The 24,935-nt window shown below is 36.7% G+C and overlaps 1 protein-coding gene across 14 annotated transcripts in view; it reads right to left on the bottom strand.

Moving 5' to 3' along the window:
• KIDINS220 (kinase D interacting substrate 220) overlaps positions 1-24,935 on the bottom strand; it is a 96,226-nt gene that overhangs the window by 37,529 nt on the left and 33,762 nt on the right. For 13 of the 14 annotated variants that reach the window (XM_059891831.1, XM_059891830.1, XM_059891832.1 and 10 more), the window contains 10 exons: positions 23,449-23,613; positions 22,263-22,442; positions 21,108-21,273; positions 19,299-19,450; positions 18,850-19,139; positions 17,571-17,711; positions 16,504-16,747; positions 16,249-16,337; positions 14,658-14,802; positions 12,564-12,726 (listed from right to left, as the gene is read on the bottom strand). In XM_059891831.1, the coding sequence (XP_059747814.1) occupies positions 12,564-12,726; positions 14,658-14,802; positions 16,249-16,337; positions 16,504-16,747; positions 17,571-17,711; positions 18,850-19,139; positions 19,299-19,450; positions 21,108-21,273; positions 22,263-22,442; positions 23,449-23,613 (1,735 nt within the window). The remainder of the gene's footprint in view (positions 1-12,563; positions 12,727-14,657; positions 14,803-16,248; positions 16,338-16,503; positions 16,748-17,570; positions 17,712-18,849; positions 19,140-19,298; positions 19,451-21,107; positions 21,274-22,262; positions 22,443-23,448; positions 23,614-24,935) is intronic. The other variant, XM_059891829.1, reaches the window with a different exon arrangement.

Raw genomic sequence — 24,935 nt, 5'->3', positions numbered from 1 at the left:
TGTGCCTCCCTTGAGTATTCTGCAATCCTTTTTATTTCTGTAGAATGAGTGGTAACATCCACAATTTCTGATTTTAGTTAATTCTGTCTTCTCTTTTATTTTTTCCTGTCAATCTAGTGAAAGACTTGTAAATTTTGTTGATCTCTGCAAAGAGTTTTCGTTTTCACCAATTCTCACTGATGCTACTTTATTCTCTATTTTATTTATTTCCACTCTAATCATTATTATTTCCTTTCTTTGGCTAACTTTGAAATTTTTAAAAATTTTCCCCACGTGCCCTTTACCATGCTGAGTAAATTCCCTTCTACTCCTAGTTTTCTGTTTTTATCCCAAAAGGGTGTTGTATTTCATCATATGTCTTTTGTGCCTCCCTTGGTCAGAGGAGCTAAGATCCCAGAAGTCACTCCATAGCACCAAAAATCCTGATAAGGCACTGACTTCATGCATGGGCATTATGTAAAATGTTCTGAGTAAGGTATCCCTTTCTTATATAAAATCTAACAGAAAAGATATTTAAATGCTATAAAGGGAATTTTTAAAAACTAGTATTTTATATAATTCCTATCTCCCAACATCCCACGAAGTATTATTTCAGTTTTTAAAATGAGGAACTTGAGGCTCAGAGAGGTTAAGCAACTGGCCTGACATGGCCTGGCTGTAAGGGGAAGAGCTGGTGGGTGTGTCTGCCGATTCACAAGCCTGTACCCTGCTCCTTGCACTGGCTCATGATTCTTAAATTAATGATTTACATGTTTTTAACTCCTTAAAAATATAAAGTAGAATGCTGTTACATATTATAACACACTGAAGAAGACCAACACATAAGCCTATGTTGGCAAGTTATACTGGCTTTTTGTTTCAGTTTTTTTGCAGACTTTTGAAATAAAGTTTCTCCTCCATATTTGTGGATGTATTTAAATTCCTTCACTGTTTTAAAATACAGGCTAGCACTTTTCTGCTAACAAAATTATGCAAACAAGACACTACTACTACTCCACCCCACATGCCTGAGCATGGAATGCAAAAGCCAGTTAAAAAATAGCAATAATAAAGACATGCTTCAAGTGATAGGACCTCGTCAGAGAAGCAGCACCCAACACTTCATCTATTATTAAAAAAAATGTGAGCAACTGTTAGATTATATTAATGAGTCACTTAAGAAGTAAAATTCCCAATTAAACTTTCACATTTCTGAATTACATTAATTGAAAATACCCCACCGTTGCAAAGCAAGTTTAAAAATTGGTTACCATCTGCATCTACTCATGATTTAGAATTTTCTTGATATTACATTGTCAAAACTGAGTACAGAAACAAATACACGTGTAAACCAATGCAGAACTGCAACCATCGTCCATACACTTCAATTTTAATAATCTTCAAAACAGCTCATTTTCCCAAATGAATTCATCAGGAAATGTTATAATTTCAATTAATTTCTATTCATTCTGCTTTATTTATTGGGATTCAGCATAAGACAGAATCTGCAGAAAGGTTTCCACTAGCAGGGGGAAAGCCTGAATCATATAAGTGATCAGATGACAACAAAATGGTGATTTCAAGCTAGAGTAAAGAGAAAACTTCAGTTGAGAGGTTAAGAGAGAGGCAACATATTTCACAACAGGCTCAATGAAAACAGTTATCACTTATAAAAAAGCAAAGCTCATTGTTTTAGATCAAAAGTTTATACGATATTTTAAAATATTCCAACAAAAGTAAATAAGATCCAATTTCTTGCACTGTGAGGTGCTAGAAAGCAATAAGAAAATGTTCATGTTATTGTCGCCTTTAAGAAATCTTAAAAAGCGACTAATCACACAGTGATTTACTAAAAAAAATCTGCAATAAAACTTTCAATAACAAGCAGAGAATGAAGGCTCTGCACTCAAAGTCTGCCTATAAATATGTCTAAGGTTAAACCAAAACTTCTATTATATAAGTTATCTTAAAAGTTTAATGTTTAATTAGCATGGAACCCAAGAGCTACATTAGTATTTTAATATAGAAACACAAATTTGTAAGAAGATTAATTTAAAACATTCTTCATTTTCATATCTACCCTTTTCTCAATCAACTTAATGAAAACTATACCATTCAAATACTCATTCATTTGTTTATGATCATAATTCTCAGTGCTTACAAGTGTCCTTTCTTTAAATAAGCCATTTAAAGAATGGCTTTCTTTAAAGAAGCAATTCTTTAAATAATAGGAATTAAAGCTGAACTTCAGAGACTAAAATATTCATTAAACTCAGTGTCTTTCTTGCTTTTCTGCTATGAAAAAGGGAAAGCAAAATGCATTAGCTCTTATTTCTCCGTCAACCACGTTAACCATGTTTCTGGTGAAATACCGCCCCCTTGTGGACTTTTCGGACATTGCAAACAAAGGCCACATGCTTCAAGGTTTTACATCAGCATCTCACCATTATCTTAGTATTTCCACTAGGGAGCATCTTCTAACATTAGAAGATCCCCTGGAGGAGGGTACGGACAAAGCATTCCAGTATTCTTGCCTGGAGAATGCCATGGACAGAGGAGCCTGGCAGGCCACAGTCCATAGCGTCACAAAGAGTCGGACATGACTTGAAGCGGCTTAGCATAGCACAGCATTTTTATTATACGTTACTTTTGTCTATTCTTACATTTTGAAGAGTCTTAAAAGTATTGTACATTGAAATGCCAAAATTACAAACCTCTACTGAATAAATAATTTCAGGAAAAAATTGATCTCTACCTGATCTCTAATGGTATATTTAATCTTTTTGACAAATCTGAATCCTTCAATAGGTTTTTTAATATAAATGTGCATAATATGCTTACTGTACTATAAAATAAACTATAAGCCTGCAGAGGTAATGATATTTTTATTTTACATATTAAAACATTTTAGAAAAACTGATTTTTAAGTACTGTTTTCAAATATTTAAATATTTTCAAATATCAAAGCCTTAATTACCATATTTTAGTTTTTCATGTTAAAGTTAGAAACACACAACTTTGAAACATTTAAAATTCTTTCTCTGTTCTACATTCGTATAAAATACTGAAAACAGCATTATGAGTTTAAATGAGAAAATATTTTAAAAATCAATTTTATCCTATTGAAAGCAAAAGAAAAGTTATTAAAAAAGCTACCAAGGAAAAAATTACAGCCACTTAGTGTACATAAAAATGGTCTAAAGGCTCAGATGTACCAGCTGTTTAAGTGCCAAATACCACAACTGATTTTTCTTAAGCTTTCCATACAAAACCTGCTGCAGTTAGCAGACACAATCAAAACTGAATAAAGCATTGATTTGGGGTTTTACATAAGTTGGTTAGAAGTCTGCCTTTTTTAAATGGAATTAAGATAAATTCCATTCTCTCAAAAAATGTCTGCTATAACATTCCCATTGATACCCAATAAATGATTCTAAATATTCATTTGAAAATGAATAAATTATATCTGGAAATAAAAATAAAATTAGTTCACTTCTGTCTTTCTAATATTTCAGACCAGTTGTCTAGCTCTGTAGTCACAGACAGCCTGCTGGCTTCCAGAAATAGGAAGCTGTAGCTCCAGTAGCTACAGCTGTGTGGTCTTAGGTAACTCCCACTCCCTGCCTCCCAGAGTTACGGGTATTAAACGAAATAATCTAGGTAAATCCATATATTGAGGGCTCAAGTAATAGCACTAGCTAGTGCTTTTATTAGCATGTGCCCAGCATGTAATAAACTCTATAAATATTTAATGAATGAACACAATCAAAACGTTCAGCATAACAAAAACAGAGTCCAGCTAAGTCAAAAGGCCTTTCTGAACAATACTGACAACAGCCAGTAAACAGAAACAGAAGTGAGAGGAACTTGTCTAAAAGTGTGCTGATACAAAGCAACTACAAACTGTGGCATTTATGAAAAGATCATGAGTGTAAGAAACCTTGGAAATGCAGCTGAACTCACCTACAGGGAAACACCTATGAAAACACTGCTTTGCTTTCACTATCACCTGACAAAAGGCAGAATCTACTAGGTGTTAGCTGAAATACGTCATCATTCAATCTTTGTGTTCTGAAAACTTTCTCTGTGCCTTACCCAGGGATCCACTATTGTAATAACAAAGGAAAATGTTCACCTACATTTAGAATCAAAGGACTAGTCTGTATGGATAGTATTCAAGATAAAATGTGACTTCTCACTTACCACCTTCCCCCACGCCATGCTTTCCCCAAAGCAAATGTCATCATCATATTTCTTTATTCTTTCAGAAATACCTACCACCGCCTACTCTATGTCAAGAATGTCTAGAAACAAGGAATTTAGCAAGGTTTAACGAAGTTACACTTCATGGAGTTATCAGTCTAGTTCAGGAAACAAATATTAAAAGAAACTGCAATGAAAGTATCTATTAAAGACACTGAATGCTACTACGAGCCTGGTAGCAATGATAAAACAAAGAAGTTGCAAAATATATAAATAGGTAAACTCAAAAAACAGTCAAATATGTCTCATTCTGTTTCATTTTATTTCCTCCAAACAAAAGTAGAGATATTTTTCAGGCCTATCAAAATAAACTAAAAAATTCTGCCCTTCACCTTTATTTATCTTTAGGAACCTGAGTTTTCCAAGTAATTTCCACATAGACAATGAGTAAAAATAAACAACACACAACAAGAAATGCATGTTTAACTGTCAACACTACATCTATTTACAGGCATCTTTGTTCACGGTTCTTTGAAGGCTCAATCTTCACATGAAACCTTGCAAATATACTGTTATTTATTTTATCCTGTTAAAATGTGATTTCTATTTTAGATTGTAATCTTTTTTTTCAACACAAACCTGCTTAGTTTCCTTTTCTATATGGAGAATTATTTCACGAGCTTGCAAAGAATTTGATGAGGGTTTTTTTTTTTTTAAAGATAAAAAAGAAAGTAGAAAAGAAATAGTGAAGTTGCTCAGTCATGTCCAACTCTTTGCGACCCCATAGACTGTATCCTACCAGGCTCCTCAGTCCATGGAATTTTCCAGGCAAGAGTACTGGAGTTGCCATTTCCTTCTCCAGGGGATCTTCCTAACCCAGGGATCGAACCCCGGTCTCCCACATTGCAGGCAGATGCTTTACCATCTGAGCCAATAAAGATATTGATAAAGTACTGAACTCCTGAAAAAAGTGTTTACATTATATATACATTAAGGGCAAGAATATTCTGGGAATAAAAATTGAAATTACAATTACACAAGATAGTAAATTATTAACTGTGGAATGATGACAACACCAACACATATCAAGAATACAGAATTTCATTAGGATTCTCAACTACTTACAAAAAACAATAAAAGGGCATGCATGAAACAGTATTGGGAATAAATATTTACAGTATTTCAAACCTAAATTAAGGAAAAAATCATCAGTACAAGAATGAACTTCATACCACAAGTAAGACAATTTCCTTACAAATCTAAACTATCAGCGTCCAATTCTTTACGTTATTCAGATTCATAACTTCCGTCCACATGCAAAGGAAACAAGCCTGTGCATCATCTGGGCCACGTGATGGCGGGGGGAGGGGTATCAGTAATGACCCAGAACTTGAAGGAAAGAGGAAGGTAGTTAGTGAGAGCGAAGAGAGGCGTGAAGTAGCTAGAAGTGATAAAATTAAGCTTATGAAAAGTTTGGCTGAGTATCATCCAACATGATGTTTTATTATGAAAAATGTTGTAAGTACAGAAACACTACTCTTTGAACAGTTTAAATATACTGAACTTTAGATGAATTTTATAAATTAGACGTCTATAGTGTCTACTCAGCAAATAGCTATTTTAGGGAAATGGAAATGGCTACCATTCTGAAGCTCTCTCAAAACTCGATTGCTCTAAAAAAAATCAAGTACCAAAACAAAGTACAACATTATCCTACCACAAGCCTAATTCTGACCACATCATTCTAAGTAAAAACTGGCTGAGCAGTGTCAAAACAGACATTTGAAGCAGTACCTTCATGGAAGCTACTTAAATTGATCTTTCAAAAACCTCTATCATCGCTTAAAATGCTTAATACTAAAAAATACCAGAAATAAAGTTTTATACTAAAATAATGGGGTCTAAAACTCTGCAATAAAAGTAGACAGAAAATCTTTATCTACAGTTTTTATTTTGCTCCTTTTCTTCTTACTAAATGTATGTTAACAAAAAAAAACCCCTCAAATGATCTAGACAAAAGCTTTTAGCTCAACACATAATTGCAAGAAAATTACAATAATTGTACCAATTAAAATAATCTTGAATGAACAGTATGTCATCTTAATGTTCCAATGGTTTACAGAGGGATCTACTTAATTAGCTGAAATTGCTTTCCAGTGTTAGTATCAAATGTCATTTGTTAAAAGTTGAACAATTTAGAAAATAATTTAACAAAGCAATTTTACCAAACACCAAGAACCAACATTTTCTTTTTCAGCTGAATAAAGCAAGCAGATGTGTCATCAAATTGCTATAAAAATAAATGAGGCTTTTTATGGATTAAAAAAATTTTACTACTAGTGTTAAAAATACTATTTTCTGATTGTTTTTACCAAATCAGATTTCTTTAATAAAATAAATGAATATCAATTATATACTGCTGCTTTCTGTCTGCCATAAATAAAACATTTTATTATTCAAATGACAAGCAATAGCATCAAAGAACTCAACCATGGTTAACTAGAACAGTCATCTGAGTTAGTCTAACATATTCCAATATGGTTTTTTGATATACTGATCAAACTGTCTCCCTATAGTTTTTCATTTGAGATCATCTTAAGTCAATTCCTTAATGAACTCTCAAAGATTCTTACTAAATTGTCTTTTTCTTTCCCTTAGAATAGCTACAAAGGCATATAGGACACAGTCATTTCTTTAAAAAAAAAAAAAAAGGACACACATCTCAAAGTCACCCTGCATTCTACCCATTCACGGATGGCAGGCCCACCAAGAGATGAAGTCTAATAGATTAACTTAATTGCAAAGCAAAGTTCTCATTACCTCATTATACCTCCAATATACAATAGTCTATATTTACAGGCATAGCATATTCTCACTACAAAAATTCACTCCACACTATTTTTATGATTAAAAATACACTTTCGCCCAAAACTTTTCTTTGACAAATGTTCTATTTAAAAACAGGGTCAAATTTTACCATTATCTTTGAACTACAGGTGATAATATATTTTCTTTTGTCTATATGATATATTTTAACTAATTAAAATGTAAATTTCTGAGAACTTCCTCGAACATTAGGAAGGCATGTAAGCTAAGGCTCAAGTGCTGGAAATTAGTGTGAAAGTTTTAAAAGGGCAAGTAATTATACCTTTTAAAAGGTCTATTAGCAAAGAACGTTAGTTTTAGCCTGAAAAGCTTTCTATCATCCAGAAAGCAGTGTTTCAGCCCATTATTGATAAAACTTGTTAATTGGCTAATTGTTTGAGCCATCACATTTTTACTTTATTCCAGTCATTTCAAATGTGTACATTTTACTTTCAATCAGAATATATATTCCTCATATACTTGAGTGATGAGGGACAAAAGATATGTTGCATATAATTTACCCTCTAATGGTTTAGGAAAAAAACATGTGTGTGTGTGGTGTGTGGTAATGGTGTCTTTGGGAATGCTGAAGTATTTAGGTGTGAAAGACACTTTCAGATGGTTTGGCAAAAGAAAAGGGTATGTATGTGTGTAGATAAGTGCCTGTAAGTTCCTCAAGGGCATTAGATGCTTTGCATGTTTGTCCCTCTACCCTACCTCCTCAGGCAGCCCCTGGAACACATAAAAGCACAAAGGACACAATGTGAGCCCTAACCTACAGTAAAGACCCACACTAAACACACATCACATGAAGAAAATGTACTAGAATGGGCACACTATGAAAACTGCACCTTTCGTACCCGCTTGCTCCGTACCTTTAGAGGTACTGGCTGATTCTGACATTAGAATCAACCAGTGAATAAAGTGTGGTTTGTGATTCATTCTGCCACCACGGAACAAAATAGTAGGTTTTTTTCTTAGAGCTTTCAAAAGAGCCATGTATAGATACAAAATGATTTTCAATTTGCCATGTGTGAAAAGGTTACTAAAATCACAGGAGTGCACTAAGGAGTACAGCTCTTAGATTCATTTAATTCAAATTATGTCCCTAAGTAAAAATGTTAACAAAGCAACATTTACTGAACAGTCACTGTGGAGAACAAAAGGCATGGGAAGAGGAAAATTTTTTAATAAGAACCAGGTACTTCATCTACACACACATACATATTTTCTTTTGCCAAACCATCTGAAAGTGTATTTCACACCTAAATATCTCACCATGAATGTCCCCCAAACACCCTTAGCATACTGAAGGATATTAACATTAACTCAAAGACTCAAATTCCCCAACTGCCCACAAAATGCCCTTCAGTGCTCTACTCTTATGATAGATTTCAATCACAGCTCACACACTGCATTTGGGCTGTGGGATCTCTTCAGTCTCCCTCAGTGGCCAATATGGAACCTAAGCCAGTTGCCTTGTAGCGTGTTCCACATCTCAGATTCATCTGGCCGTTTCCTCATAATTAGGATCACAGTAAAACACGGCTGGCAACAAGAGCACATAGGTGATGTGGTACCTTCCACCGCATTTTATCTAGAGTCATATGAGCCTGATGCTGGGAAAGATGGAAGGCAAGACGAGAAGAGGGTGGCAGAGAATGGGATGGTTAGATAGCATCACTGACTCAATGAACACGAATCTGCGCAAACTCCAGGAGATGGTGAAGGACAGGGAAGCCTGGCGTGCTGCAGTCCATGGGGTTGCGAAGAGTCAAACACAACTTAGCGACTAAACAACACAATGCTATGCCTCCCATTAGATGTCAGACTTGACTATTTGATTAAAACTGGTGACAAGTCTCTCCCAGCAAGGTCATTTCTTCTGTGGTTGCACATAACCTGGAGAGTGACACTTTGAGATCACGTGGGTCTCGTGTTCCCCAACAACTTCCCCCCAGTAGTTTTTGCAACCACTGATGATCCTTGCTTGAATCAATGATTATATTGGGGATTAAAAAATAATAATTTTTAAATTTCACTCATTCCTTCTACATTTATTAGCTGGCATTCTAAAACAAAGAATTATTCCTTGTTTGCTCTCTTCTAAGTATTACTATGGACTCATGGATTTTTTTTTGGTGATATGTTATAACCCATTACTATCATTTTCCTTTGTGAAAATGGGCCCAAGTTTGAAAGGTGCTCCTTCAGACTACATCCTGTGGCTATCTGTGCAAACCGGGCTGTCCTCGAACACATCCTTCCTTGGTTTCTGGCACAAAAATGCAGACTCCCCTTGAGCTTTCCCTGCTTCTGACCTGGAATTAGCCATTTCTCCAAGGAGTCCAGCTCCAGGTGGGCTCACAGTTTGGGGATATTTTTGCTCCCTTTCGCTGGGCAAAGCAAGGGAAAATCTCGTTTTAAATTATGAGCTAATAATTTAACATTTCCAAATCCAATATGCTTTCCAGATGGCTCAGCAGGTAAAGAATCTGCCTGCAGTGCAGGAGACACAGGCAACCTGGGTTCAATCCCTGGGTCAGGAAGATCCCCTGGAGGAAGGAAATGACAACCCATTCCAATATTCCTGCCTGAGAAATCTCATGAACAGTGAGGCTGGAGAAGAGTCTTCAAGTCCCCTTGAACTGCAAGGAGATCAAACCAGTCAATCCTAAAGGAAATCAACCCTGAATATTCAATGGAAAGACTGATGCTGAAGCTGAAGCTCCAATACTCTGGCCACCTCATGTGAAGAGCCGACTCATTGGAAAAGACCTTGATGCTGGGAAACATTGAAGGCAAAAAGAAAAGGGGGCGACAGAGGGTGAGATGGTTGGATAGCATCACCAACTCAATGGACATGAATCTGAGCAAACTACAGGAGATAATGGACAGGGAAGCCTGGTGCACTGCAGTCCATGAGGTCACAGAGTCAGACACCACCTAGTGACCTAACAACAACAAAATCCAATCTAATATCACAGTGCTCTTCCTGATTTTTTCCATTCAATATTGGTATTCCCTTCTCCCAAAGAGAAAACACTGGCTTCCAAGAATAGCAATTTATTCATTCATTTACTCTATCTTACAATACATGCAAAAGGACTTCAGGAGTACAATAATACGATTAGCAACAATAAACCTACTAAGTTCAAGATTTCGTTGTAGCTAATTTTGTCCTCAGTATATTCTACTAAGAATAAAGAGTCAAGAGAAAACTGAGTTCCAAGGTGTTTGTATTAATATTTTTCTGTGTGGTTATACTATCAATTTCATATACCATTAGCATCAATTCTTCCTGTTTATATTCAATATTAGGGTTTGCTTTTTTCTATCCTTTTTGAATTAGTTTTTTTAATATATGAAAGGCAAACCATATAAAAATACACATTCAGAGTACATCTCATTCCCCATCTAAGCATCCTCTTCGGGTAAACGTTTTTATTAGTTTGTTTTTTCCTTCCTGTAGGTTGTTTTATTTTTTCACAAAAAATAATACATATTTACATATTTATATGTAGATATCCTTACTCTCCCTTCTTTCTTACGCAAATAGAGCATGTTATATACTCTCACATTTTGCAGTTTTCACTTACTAATGTATCCTTAAAATTTCTCCATATCAAATCATAGTTTTTTTCTCATTTTCTACAGTTACAAAACACTCTATTATGGTAGATGTGCCATTATTTATTCAACTAGTGTTTCTAAAAACATGCAGTTAAGTTATGGTGCTACAGATAAGGTCACAATAAATAACATAATAAATAAATAAGGTCACAATAATGTATAAGTATTTTATCACTGTGGAGGTGTGTGTTCAGAGTAAATTTCCACAGTGGGATTGCTGGGTGAAAAAGTAAATACATACTTACTTGTTCACCATTGTATTTCCAGTATTGGCAGCAGGGCCCAGCAGACACTTAATAAGCTTTTTTTGATTAAACTGAATCATGAATTTTTCTGAGAGTTTTAAAAACCTTTTGATATTTTTACATCTCTCCTGCTTCTATTTCCTGAGGACACAGACTTTCTCACCAAGTCTCACCCTCTTCACAGACCACACATGGGGCCAAGGGCTGAACTCTAAGCACACAGCCCTTAGAACGTGAAACACTGTCAATGCTTTTGTACTCCTGAGACACAGGAAACTTCTAGGCATCACGTTCAATTATATGAAGGTGAAGGGATTGACTTGAGTCCTGTTCTGCACCAAAACCTAAAACTGTGCTCATCCAGCAAATATTCATTATGCAGCACCTCTTACGATGCAAATGTTTATTCATGAAACAAAACAACAGTCTACTACACAACCAAGGAAAAAACCAATCATGTATCTCATAATAAAAAGAGGAGTTCTAAGATATCAAAGAGCAGATGCATCCAGAAACACTGCTCTGCAGGCCCCTGGCAGCTGTGGACCACTGCCATCTACTGGAACACCTACTTCACACAGCCCACACAGTTTACAATGATTAATGTTGCATAAATTGAACATATAACCTCAAGAGCTCAAGTGTGTAGACAAATACTACAACCATCCTCTATATTCTAAAATCAGTTATTTACCTAAAAATATTAGATAAAATATGTACATGAAAAATGGGGATTGGAAAATAATGAAAACCATATGCTGACAATACTCAAGGATAAACTATTTACAATCTTAAAAATTAAATATAGAAACTCTACACTGAATGGTTGGTCAGGTTTACTATTTCATTTACATGTTCAAAATAATGCTTCAATTACACTAAGTTTTATACAATTGCATAGCTCCCCTGAATTGCATTTTTTCCTAAGAGATATTTTTATTTAGAGTTGTAACTGAAAGCTATGAAGGTATTAAGTATTCTGGTAAACAAAGAGGATTATAATTTTGTTTGTGAATTTGACAAGAAAGTGGTACTCTTAAAACCTGACATACTTGACACTACACTGAGCCTTGACTGTGTTTTCCCAGAAAAAACTGAATCAATTTCTTTATCAGAAGTAGATTTTAAAAGTACTTCAAATGACTATAAAAGAACAATAAATTCCTTTACTGTTTAGCGCAAAGCACGTTTACCAGCCCGTATTCACAGTTCCCTGGGTCTTCCAGATACAAAGCTGTGAAAACACTTGCACTAATGATTTGGAAAATGTGACCTCCTCAATATTCTATCAAGACACTTAGAATAAAAAATAAAATGGACAATAAACAATGTTTTAAGGTTTGCCTTTTGTATATTTAAATACATAAATTTAATAGGACTATTAAACATCTTTTATCATATAGGTTACACAAGAAAGAATCTATCCAAATAAAGCTGTAAATTTTACATGATGGGATATATACCTGTGCTAACACAACTCTGAAATTATAATGGAAGAATTACTAACGAAAATGATTAACCTCAGAACTCTACATTTTATACATATTATTTTGCATTCATTTTGCTTTGTATGCATTTTTTCTTAAGAGTCAACTCAATTTAAAACAAATTTAAATATAAAAAGGTCAGATAAAGTACCTTTCATAGATGGTTTTTAATGTCATTTGATCTGGGATACCTTCGGTCTCTTCCAAATACAATATGAGCCATGAAGTTCTGTACGGCCACTGCTCAGTTAGGTTGATCCAGCTAGCAAGCCTATCCCAGTTGAAACTTATCTGGTTGGCTCTCAGTAATCGTCCTTTAAAGAATACAAAAACATTTTAGAATTAATAGGTATGTAACGTTATGTTAAGCCAACCATTCTGTATATTCACAAATAACCAACTTCCACTGTTTTTTAATTTGCCACTTAACTTACACTATAAATTCACACCTAATATCTATCTGGCTGCTAGGAGAGGACCAGGGGGATGAGTATAGAGTTTCAGTTTAATGGGATGGAATGCATTATGGAGATGGATGGTGGTGAAGGTTACACAAATAGTGAAAGTATTTAATACCACCCAAATGGACCCTGGTTAAGATGGTAAATTTTAAGTGTATATCATTTAACACATTAAAAAAAAGAAAAAAAAATGTAATTTGAAAATTAAAGCAGAATAGCAGCATGTAAAAATCTGAACTTCAACATTTTCAATTATAAATTAATTATAGTTATACAAATTAGCATAAAATTATTTTTATACAAAGAGAAAAATTAAACCTGAGGTGAAATTTTTAAATCATCAAATTTAAAAATAACAGTAGACCACTGACAGTCGATTTTCACTATCGAAACCAACACTGGTTTTATTAGACACACAATGCAAAATAAAACTGGTGTTTGGCGGTGTATAAACACAGTCCATCCTTTTGTTTCTGGAAGGGAATTGCTCTGTTGATGTTGCACTGCCGGGGACCAGCCCCGGCTGATCCAGGGTATTCGAAGGAGAGACGGCGTAGGCGAAGATCAGGAAACAACTGCTTAATTAAATGTTAATTAAGGATATAAAGAGTAATAGAATGAGGATAGCTCAGTGAGGAAATTCAGTGGAGAAAAGAGGCTGAAATAAGGATAGCTCAGTGAGGAAATTCAGTGGAGAAAAGAGGCTGAATAATTCAGCCAGAAGGTAAGAGAAAGAACGACATGGGGAGACCAAGTTTCGGTGAACAAGGCCCGCACTTTATTTTTCAAAGTAGTTTTTATACCTTAAGTTATGCATAGAGGATAATGGGGGAAGGGGTAGAGTCTTGCAGCAAACCAGGCCTTCTTCCTGCAAACTTATCATATGCAAAAGCTTAGGTGATTTGCATCATCTTCTGGCCCGGAGGCCTGTTAACATTTTAAGACCTTTTCTTCAGAAAACTTATTTTTCTCTAAAGGTGACTGGTCAGGAGCCACCCTCCAAAAGCATTAGATAAAGTTGCATTCCTACAGAGCAAAGGTGTGGCGGGCTATAACAAGAAAAAGAATTAACTCAAGGGTCCCAGGTTACAAACATTAAAGCTACTACTTACACCAATTATATTAATCAATACACTGCCAGGGACACAGCAGTAAGGGATATGGAGACTTAGCAGCAAACATTGGCCCAACAAGTGAAAATCCCTTCACCAATACAATTTCTAATCAATCTTAACTGCTCAAAGGAATCTGTATTTAGACAGTTTAGAACATCTCCTGCCTCTCACAGTTGGGAGGCTCTGAACAATCACATGTGGCCGGAAAAACCTATTCAGGCAGGCTAGAGGATTTCCAAAGGAGTTTGTAGGTTAAACACTGTCACACCCAGGAATTATTAACTGGAGCTGTAAGCTAACTCTTTTTTCAGAGAGGTAGTGGGGGACAGCCCCCCGTAAAGTCAGAGGTGTAGGTGAAAGCACAAAGCAGAAAGTAGGCAGACTCTGGTTTTGGGGGTATATGCTCGAGAATTTCCAGGGGGACTCCTGAAGCTCGATCCCGCCTTTGTGTATGCCGAGCCTCCTTCCTCATGACCTTTGTCATGGGCGGAGTTCCTCACGCTGGCTACTGGCAGTGATAGAATTCCAGTTGAGCTATTCCAGATCCTGAAAGATGATGCTGTGGAAAGTGCTGCACTCAATATGCAATATGCACTCAATATGCAATATGCTGGCTCCCAGCATTGCACCTTACTGTCTACCACACAACACTAAGACAAGGAAACTCACCTGTCACAGAAACAATGTTGAGCAGTCTCCTCATGGTCTGCGGGCTTATGTCACTGAACCAGTCCTCCGTAACCAGCAGTTTCGTGAGGTCGAAGGACATCTGCCGGGTAATCGTGCGCTGCATCTGCCTTCTTCGGTAAGTGTCCTGAAACGGGGTAGCATCAGTGAGCGTGAGCCCTCACTTCAACCCTGAGAGCTTGAGGCTCTTTTGAGAAGTTAATACATGTCTATGTCAACAACAAAAACAATCCAAAATTTCAGTCAAAGAGGAAGATAAAATAGTACAAAAAGTATTATTACTACTCCCTGAAGTAGAATATATACTGATCTCTAAAGTAAGTATTTCTAGCAAATGCATCAGAGACTATAGTTTAGCTTTGGGTGTACCTGATTTATAGTTGTACAATCAGAGAAAGCTCAATGCCTTGAAAAATATAAATAAGCTGAACTGTATAAAGAAAATTCAATTCAAACTCTTATGGGAGCTCAGTATCTATAGGAACTCTGATAATAAAGCAAATAACCCCTTGCACAGATTTAAGGATTCAGCATTTTGATTTTTAGGTTATTTTCAAACGTGACAGTTACCGAAAGGGCACAGCTGCTGTATCCTCATGTCTAGTAAGAATGAAAGGCTCTCAACTGGGCAGGGATCCCATCCAATCAGGAGAAGCAGGCACAACGAGGGTGGTTCTCATCTAAGGTCACAAGACAGGGGAACCCAAGGGGCCAGGCTCCCAGGACAGAAATTCTAAATGGCAACTCATACCCCACTCTTAATTTAGAGTTGTCAATTATCCTTCATAATACTATTTCTGCATCCATACTTGTACGTGGTAAAGGCATAAAATCAAAATACCTGAAGACAGTTTTTAAAATGTAAAATGTCCCAATTAAAGATTTGCAAACTGGGGGGGCAGGGCGGGTAGTGGAAAATATCACCAATGCTAGCCCAAGCTCGCCATCCATAAGCAGCATTGTTACCATCACTTACCTGCAAAGGTATATCTCCTGTCTTATAATAGCCCCAGTTCTTTACAAAAGGCTCCTAGGATAGGGCAGGGCAGGGAAACTAGTGTCTCCCAGGAGACAACCAACAGACTGGGAAAGGCACACAAGGTCACTACGTGGGGATAGAAAAAAAGAGCGCACACCTCACAAATATTAGGGCAGGAGGTCAGCCAACAGGACAACACAGCAAAGACTGGTTCCCACACCACAAGCCTCTCCCCCTTACAGCTGTGCTGACAATGGCCCCTGGGACAAGCACAACCTGACCTGGGATGAACCTAACGGTTCTCTGCCCCCAGTGACATCACCTGGGCAGCTTTCAAATCTCACTCTCAGAGGTTCTGATTCAACTGGTCTGGAGTGGGACCTGGGTTGACAGCAGGCTGGGAGAGACCGGGCACTCCTATATAATTTACAGTTATTATGGCTCTAGGTTCAGACATTCCCTGAAAAACCACCAAAGATAAAATATACTTTATGAGCTCAATGCAGTATTTATAAAATAAATAAGTGGCCTTACCTTGGTTTTACTTAAACAACAGCAATACAAACAAATGGCTCAAAACATACACTATCTTACCCGTCTATTGAGGGCCGTCTTGCTACCAAGTTTTGTCATCTCTCCAAGGCTGTTTTGTGAAACTCTTCTGTCAGCATCTTCCTGCATCCCTAAAAGAGTTTATCAAGAAAGCACCATTTGTCCTGAAACTCTGCTGTAAATGATACTTAAAGAGTTGTGAAATTTGAACAATACTTTCCAAGGTAAGAGGAGATGCAAAATGAAAAACTATGGAACCACGTCAAACCCAAAGTATCCGAGGAACTTGATCTTTACCTGTATTATCCGAGCATGGAACATCTCCATTAGTTGTTGAAGTTACAAGAAATTTTCTTGCACTGCTTAGTCCCCGGCTGTTGAGGAAAACGGGCAGATGAACTATATTGCGCATATAGTCATGTCCATTGATGTTTGAGTCACGAAGCACACTATTGAGGTTCTGATTAATTGCCTTTATGATAATATGTGGATCACTTGCAAAAATGGCAATGAATGGGCCTTTTGAAAACAGAACTCGGACCTGTGGTAGAAGAAATGTAAAATCACAATAAAAAAATTATCCAAAGTAATAAAACCTCTCTTCAAAATCTGTGTTACCCTTTGTGACTACATTTTAAAATAGCGTTTCCTTTTCATTCAAATGTTATTCTATGTGAAAACAAATTTTATTGAAGTTTCAATCTTTTTTCACCACCTGACAATTTAACATTTGACAGTGATAGAATCTCTGAAGGAAACAACTAGTCCTGTCCTACTTTGAGACACTCAGATCTACATAAGAAGTAAGATCCACAAACATGAGAAATACTCATGAGCAGACATGATGCACTGTAAGAGCAACACACATGAGAAACACTCATGAAGTACTCCTGAGCAGACACGGTGCACTGCACACACTGGTCTAGTAAGATCCACACACATGAGAAATACAAGCAGACACAGTGAACTGCACACACTAGTCTCTGACCACAGGCACACACCGCTGCTTATACCAGACCTTACAGAAAGCCACAAACCTTTCTTACTTTTTAACAAAAACTCCACAAATTTTGTGGTTTCCCCACCCCTATCTATATTCTAACCATAACCATCTGTAGAGAAACGCTGGAGTCACACCCTGGACTTTAGAGACCCCCCTACTCACATTTCCCCTCACACTGCCATTAACCTAAAATTGGTTAAATCTGCTTGGAATGAAACTTCTGCTGTTTCTGCATAAAACACACAGTTGTTTCTATAAAAGAAAAAACAGTATTCAAATTCCACTTGAAATATTCATGAAGCTGTTCCTCTCAGCTGCCACATATGTGACAGTTAAAAGTTTCAAGACGGTTAAGACGTACAGTGTCCAGCATCTGGAGTACTTTGTCCTGCTCACAGGCATCTAACCCATCGATGATAACCACCAGCCTTGTCTGATTCTGAGTGAAGCTGTCAATGGTTTTTGCCATCCTGGCCATCAATTCCACTTCACACTTAAGAACCTGTGCAAAAGAAAGGATACACTGCGCTAAAGATTCGAGAAACTTAAGTACCTCTCTTAAAGAGCCTGAAAGTCGCCTACTAGGAGAAAAGAAACCCCAAGTGCTTGCTGCCAGCTGTGGTTCCACTTAGTGGAACTGTAGTGAATGTGTCACCATTTACAAAGTGCCTTCATCTAAATTAAAGCATTTCTTACAAAGAGGTAGACAACGTCATATCCATTTTAAAAGGACAAACTTGGCTGAAGTGACTTACATGCCAAGATCACATACTCTGAAGGTCAGAAGACAGATTAGAATGCAAATCCAAATGGTCTACATGCCACACCACAACTGGCTTCCTGATGACATGTGACCTTGATCAAAGGAAAGGGCTGTGGATAATTGTATAAAGTCCTTTTTTACTCTAAAAGTACATTCCTATCTTCTACGTTTTGGTGGTTCCATTTGTCTACTCTACCAGGCTGCAGAGCAACCTAAACATTAGGTAATAACTACCACCTGAGGGATAATCTGCTAATTCTTTGCTGTTGCTATTTAGCTGCTAAGTTGCGTCCGACTCTTTGCGACCCCACGGACTGCAGCACACCAGGCTCCTCTGTCTTCCACTATCTCCTCAAGTTTGCTCAAATTCATATCCATTGAGTCAGTGACGCTATCTAACCATCTCATCCTCTGCCGTCTCCTTCTTTGCCTTCAATCTTTCCCAGCACCAGGCTGTTTTCCAATGAACTGGCTCTTCACATCTGGGGGCCAAAGTACTGAAGCTATAGTTAACTCTACGAGGATCTTATAAAAGTCGATTTTATAAAAAGACATTACTGTTAAAACTTTTTCCACACTACACATGCATTTTTCATAGGAAAAATCTGGATTAAAACTAAAAACAAGTGCAATTCTCTAACAGTTAGAAAACAGACTCCCTAAAAGCCCCAGTGATGATGATCATGAGAGCATATTCACATTAGGACTATTTTCTTTTCTTTTTTTTTTTTTATTTTGGTTGCACCACACAGCTTGTGGGATCTTAGTTCCCTGACCAGGGATCAAACCTGGGCCCTTGGTAGTGAAAGCAGAGTCCTAACCACTGGACCGCCAGAGAATCCCCAGAATTATTTTCTAACAAGCAAAGTGTGCTTACTTTCATGAATCCTTCACTTTTCAGTTTGTGCAGTTTGGAGGCAGCATTATGGAGGCGTTTCCTTTGAGAATTCAGAAGTGAGTCCAGCACCTGCCACCATGTTCGACAGTTCAGCACAAACGCCAACCCCACTATGGACGCAATTGATATGAGGACAGCATTCACTGTCATATGCTTCGGGTCAACTCTGAATATAGCCAGAAGAGTAATCGCAGCAATAATGCAGCCAAAGATGAAAAGGAAGATGACAAAAGATGGGAGACAACACGTTTTTTTCCATTTCTTTTTACCTGTAAAACACGACAAATGGTTTTAACATCTCAAGCATCCAGAAAACCCCAATCATTACAGGGACAGCATATGACGAACCTGCTGTTCATGTTTCCAAGCATTTTGTCCATCCCATCCTCAACCACTCCATATACAGTAAGAAGAGAAGAAGGTCCTACCCTGCGTATCTTCAGTCTTGAACACTCGGAAAAGCCTGGTTGCCAAAAAGCCAAACTCTCTTTCACAAGCATCCGAGAGGGTGGCGATCATTTCAGCCATTGAAGTTTCCCCACCTACGCTGGACAGTCTATTATAATCTGTAAACAAAAACCTTGGGGAAAGGGGAAAGAAAATGTTATGCCGCTACCTAAAGAAACAGTTTCAACATACATTATGTCTATCATGTAGCTCCTGTTTCCTTCCTGTCTCTGTCAAAACATTGTTTTTAAAATTCTATTTGTAATTAGGTATCTTCCATTTCTAACAGCTTATATTCTTTTCTTAGGAAAAGACAGTAACAAAAGTTAAATTAGTAGAGTTATATGAAGCAATTCTGACTAAAAGCAGAAAAGGGAAAAGGTCATGACAGAACCTAGACAAAGGAGCCAGACATCTCCCCAGACCTCATGACACAACAATTCAACAGTGGCGCCCCACATCAGTCAGAAAAAGCCGCACAAAGGACATTCGGCAAACACCAACTGAAGAGATTAGAACCTTGAGAAAATAGTAATTAAGAACTTAATGTCAAACTCAAGCTTCAGAATGTCCTATTTATAGCTTACTCATCTACCAGGGGTTGAGAAAGAAGTTATATTCTTTTCCTAGTTGTTCTGTGAAATAACTGAATTATTTGCATTTTGAGCCTCTGAATGGGTATTACTTCTGCATTAGTTCCTTTATTCCTTTATTCCTTTCTACTGCTAAACTCCCATCTTAACCCTATAAACAGGCATTGCTTTCAAAATACAATCCAGGATCACAGTGTCCTCTATGTATGCCTGGTCTTAATTAAATCAATGCTATTTTAGTTGTTCTAACTTTTTAAAAGATAATGATCTCATTAATTTTAAATGCTTTTAATTTATGTAAAAATATCTTCCCCAACTTTTTTTATTCTACTCTGTATGTTTTCTTTTTATGTTTTTCATTTTAACTTCTCATTTTAAATCCTTTTCTTAACATTTAATCCTATATACCATTTATTTACCTGTTTTATTTTTATCTTCCTCTCATAGTTTTGATGTCTTACCAGGTTTGGTCCATTCACTTTCAGCTTAACTTACACATATTTTATCTTACAATAATTTCTAAATTCTTAATCTTTGCATATTTAATTATTTTACTAATTTCTGTTGAATTCCTTTTGCTTTCAGTTCTTTAACCTTTTTTTCCATTTTACTTTCCTCTGGGGCCCTCCGGATTGCCTTTACTCTTTGACTTACAAGTTTCTCATCTTTTCTGAACTGTTTGCTTACCTTCCCATTATCATCATACCTGGTAACGATATCATTATCATTTGATATGATGATAACTTTAGAGGAATGGATAAATACATATCCACAGGTGAGGAAAGAACAGCTCAGAGCACATGCTGAGTTGCCAAGGCCACACCCTGATGTCAAGAAGTTCCAGGACTCCATCCTAGACCCAGTACTCTTTACTGATTTGTCCAAAGGATGGTAACAAGTATCATAAGGGGGGAATGTGGAGCTTCACTCAAATAAAATCTGGCAAATCAAAGTTAAATATAATTTTTTATGAAAAGGTGTCTCTGATCTGTAATATACAAGAGGGAGATGTAATATGAAGAGTTTTCCAAGTGTATTTGACCAGGGCATTTTTGTTTTATTTCTCACGTTAAAAAAGTTTAAAGGACCAATGTTTTTTTTTTTTGGTCTCTTAAAAAAACATGAGAAAAGATGCATTATCAACTTTCATTTGCTTCATTTTATTAAAAATTACTTCTGTCAAAGGGACCAACTCACCTCACAGGTAGAGCTTTAGTGGTTTGCTCTGGCAGCTCAGGTGGGTTCACAAACATCAATTTGAGGAGGAGCTCCAAATAGCCGATATGTCTTGCCAATCTAGTACTGAGGACCCAGGCCCAATTCCAACTCTCTCCTTCCCTCCGTCCACCAAAGTAAATGACAACTAAAAGTCAAGGTTTAAAAAAAAATTATCCAGAACAATCATTAGTCAAGCAGCCTCTTTTCTGCAAACAGTCAAGTATGAAGTAGTGACAGGTAAGCTTACATAATTTTCACGGTCCCTTGTTATTTCCTAACTAGTCCTCAAAGAATTCCTCAACTAATTAACCTCCCCCAACATACATCTGGAGCTTCCCAGAATCCACCTGCCAATGCAGGAGACGTAAAAGATCTGCGTTTAATCCCTGGGTCAGGAAGATCCCCTGGAGTAGGAAATGGCAACCCACTCCAGTATTCTTGCTGGGAGAATCCCATGGACCGAGCCTGGTGGGCTACAATCTATGTGGTCACAAAGAGTTGGACACGACTGGGCATCTGAGCAACAGCAATAGCAAAAACATATTATCAGGTATGTGAAAAACAGAAAGTAAGCTGACTAAAATATGACATAATAAACACAATCAGAAGGATAATGCCTTAAACCGAAGCATATCCTTTAGTTTAGATTCAAATGTAAGTATGACTGGTTTTATCTCTACTTGTGACTGCTGAAGTTACCAACAGTAAACCTATTTCCTTTCCTGCAACTGAAGACACTCCTAAAAACAGGGATTATATATATTTATTACTTTGCTTTTAGATAAAATAAAAATTACAGTCATGATCCAAATGATCAAGAGCATGCCATTATGTCTATGAAGACTTATTTTCAAAAAAGATTCAAATATAAATCATTAACATAAAAAAGGGAAAGTAATTTAAAGTTCTGCTTCAATATTAACAAGTAGTGCACTAGCTTTTAAAGTTTTGCTAGGCAGGCTGGGGACAATGCTCCTCTAAGCCAACTTACAAACTAGCAAAAAATCAATATTCTCACCTAAATAGGAAAACCACCTGGAGACTTTAGAAGACAGACACAGATACAATTTTAAATAAAACAATGAGTTCTGACATTCTCTACATTTTTGAAAAGGATAAAAGGCAAAGACTTACTAAAAAATATATACAAAACAGCCAAGAAGCTCAATGACACTGCAATTCCAAGATTTAGGTCTACTGTAAAAGCAAACAATAAACCAAGCCCTCCACAAAGGAGCAGGGTCAGAAACACCACAAGCCATGAAAACTGAAACAGAGGTTCAATCTGTTGTCCTGCAAAAGTTTTCATTTCATCTGAAAGAGAAATTAATAAGAAAACATTATTTAAGAAATAAAACATTTGAAAATTTCACATTTTCACTATAAACATTTACCTAGCTAGAATGTTGCTACTTAACCATGCTAACCAATGTTCACTTTGCTAAGTATCTCATTCCTTAGGGGCACATTTACCCTTGACCCTTGCCCTACCCACTCTCTTGCTTCCTACTGAAAAGGCATAAAATCCTCTCTCATATATTCCCATCTGTCAAGGTTTTGTTGATATTTTGAGATTTGTATTATGCAACCAACAAAGTATTGTTTCCATATATAAAACTAAAAAGTATTACTTTGCTATGTGTCTTCAGAAAACACAGCATCTCCACTTCTCTGCGCCTCCTCACCGCTTCTACCCCCAGTGCCATTTGAGGATCACTGCTCTTAAAGGTGAGCCCAAATGAGCCTGGGACAAGTCATTCATTCCTATTGCAAAACTTAGTTAAAAAAAAAATTTAAACGTAGAAGAGCCAGTGTTGGGGATAGTTAAGAATTCAGTTCTGTGCAAAAAAAAAAAAAAAATTTACAGGCAATATTGAAACCTGTCCTTGAAGAAACGAGTAAGATTTTGCCAAGCAAAAGGAGTGGGGTCTCAGGTCAGAGGTGGGGGGAGATGTCTAGGAAGCTCCTACAGAGGAGCCACTCAGTGTCTGGTCTGCACCTACCAGAGCAGCCATCTGTAACTACAGCGCTGAGCATGCACAAGAGGTAGTGCTGGCAGGTGGGAGCACACGAGCTGACATGTCTGCAAAGGGCCCTGGTTTAAGATACCTATAGGTTTAAGATATCTATAAACAGTGCAGGCAGGAAATCTGCTACAGAGGGGTTCTAATGCAGTGGGATGTTTGTTTTAGAAAGAGAACTCAAATGATTGGGTGGAGGATCAACCACATACCCGTACATAAAACTCTACTTTTACTTAAGAAACACACAAGAGAAAACCTTGTTATATACACAGACACTTTATAAACAAGCCCTTTACCTTCTAGTTTCTTGAGTAAGAAGGATTTACCACTTCCCCACTGTGCATACAGGCCCACACAAATGGGCGGCTGCATGGTAGGCTCACTGAGAATATCTGCCAGGGCACTGCTGTACAGATCGTAACCAAGCATGTCACCATCTGTCTCGGTAGGAGACAAGTGTCCTATAATTATAAACACATGATACCCTAACATTAAAAAGAGACATTATTATTATAAAGGAGCATCAATTCTCAAGTATTAATTGTTTACTCAATTAAAGGAAAAAATAGGTTGAAAGTGTTAGTTGCTCAGTCGTGTCTGATTTTCTGCAACCCTATGGACTGTAGCCCATCAGGCTCCTCTGTCCATGGGATTCTCCAAGCAAGAATATGGAGTGGGTTGCCATTCCCTTCTCCAGGGGATCTTCCTGATCCAGGGATTGAACCCTAGTCTCCTGAATTGCAGGCAGATTCTTTAACATCTAAGCCACCAGGGTTAGACCTGTGTAAAAATAGGTTCAAAGGTTAATAAGTTAATACCATATTTCACAGAACTTAAGATACCTACTAATTACAAGAGGCATCATTATTATGTTCAACTGAGAGAAGAAGAAATGTTGCCAAATTATGACACAATGCTTTCTCACCTACCAATTATAAGACAAAGTCCAACTTCAAGGATACTAAAATGTGGAGTAAAGTATATTATAAAATCAATAAAAAGATTAAAACAGAAACTAGTCCATAGGAATCAATTTAATATGTACAGTAAAAATAAAAATAAGGCTATAACATGTTAGTTAAAAACACAAGAGATAAGCAGAAAAAAAATATTCTATGGTTCCAAGCAGAAAGGGTCAATGACTAAAAAAATAGCAATTCTCCCCAAATTAATCTATCACTTTAAGGCAATCTCAATAAAAATCAATGAGAATATTCTAAAAAATTAAAAAGCAAGAATAGCTATGAAAAAAATTTAAAGGCTACCAACAATTAGCTCTCTTTTGAGAAGAATCAAAATACATTCTAAAACTACAATAATTACAATACCATAGAACTCACACAGGATATTAATGTAAGTGGCATGTCTAATCAGTGGGGAAAGGATGAATTAGTAGGTGGCATTGGGAGAAGTAAGCCATTCTTTTTTTTTTCCTTCTTTTTAATGAAATTAAAACTCTACATCGCATACTACAACAAAAATAAGTTTCTGAAACAAAAAATTAAACGTAAAGAGTAAAACTATAAAAGTACAAGAAAATATAAGAGAAAAACCTTTAAAAATCTTTGTGTGGAAAAGAGCTTTCCTTCTCAATATAATATTAAAGCCAGAGCTGCAAGAAAAGGTCAACAAACTACAGATTTATATACCTTTCGAATGGGGAATAAAAACACTCCCATCACCATAAACAAAGAATAATCTGGGGAGAGAGATACAATATTTAGCTGGATTCAGGATCAATATCCTTAAAAACACAAAAGTCAATTTTATTAAATACTTAAAA

The sequence above is a fragment of the Bos taurus genome, chromosome 11 (genome assembly GCF_002263795.3).
Source record: "Bos taurus isolate L1 Dominette 01449 registration number 42190680 breed Hereford chromosome 11, ARS-UCD2.0, whole genome shotgun sequence".
Classification (NCBI taxonomy): Eukaryota; Metazoa; Chordata; class Mammalia; order Artiodactyla; family Bovidae; genus Bos; species Bos taurus.
The sequence above is the reverse complement of the archived record's forward strand: the minus strand, read 5'-3'. Positions and strand labels throughout refer to the sequence as shown.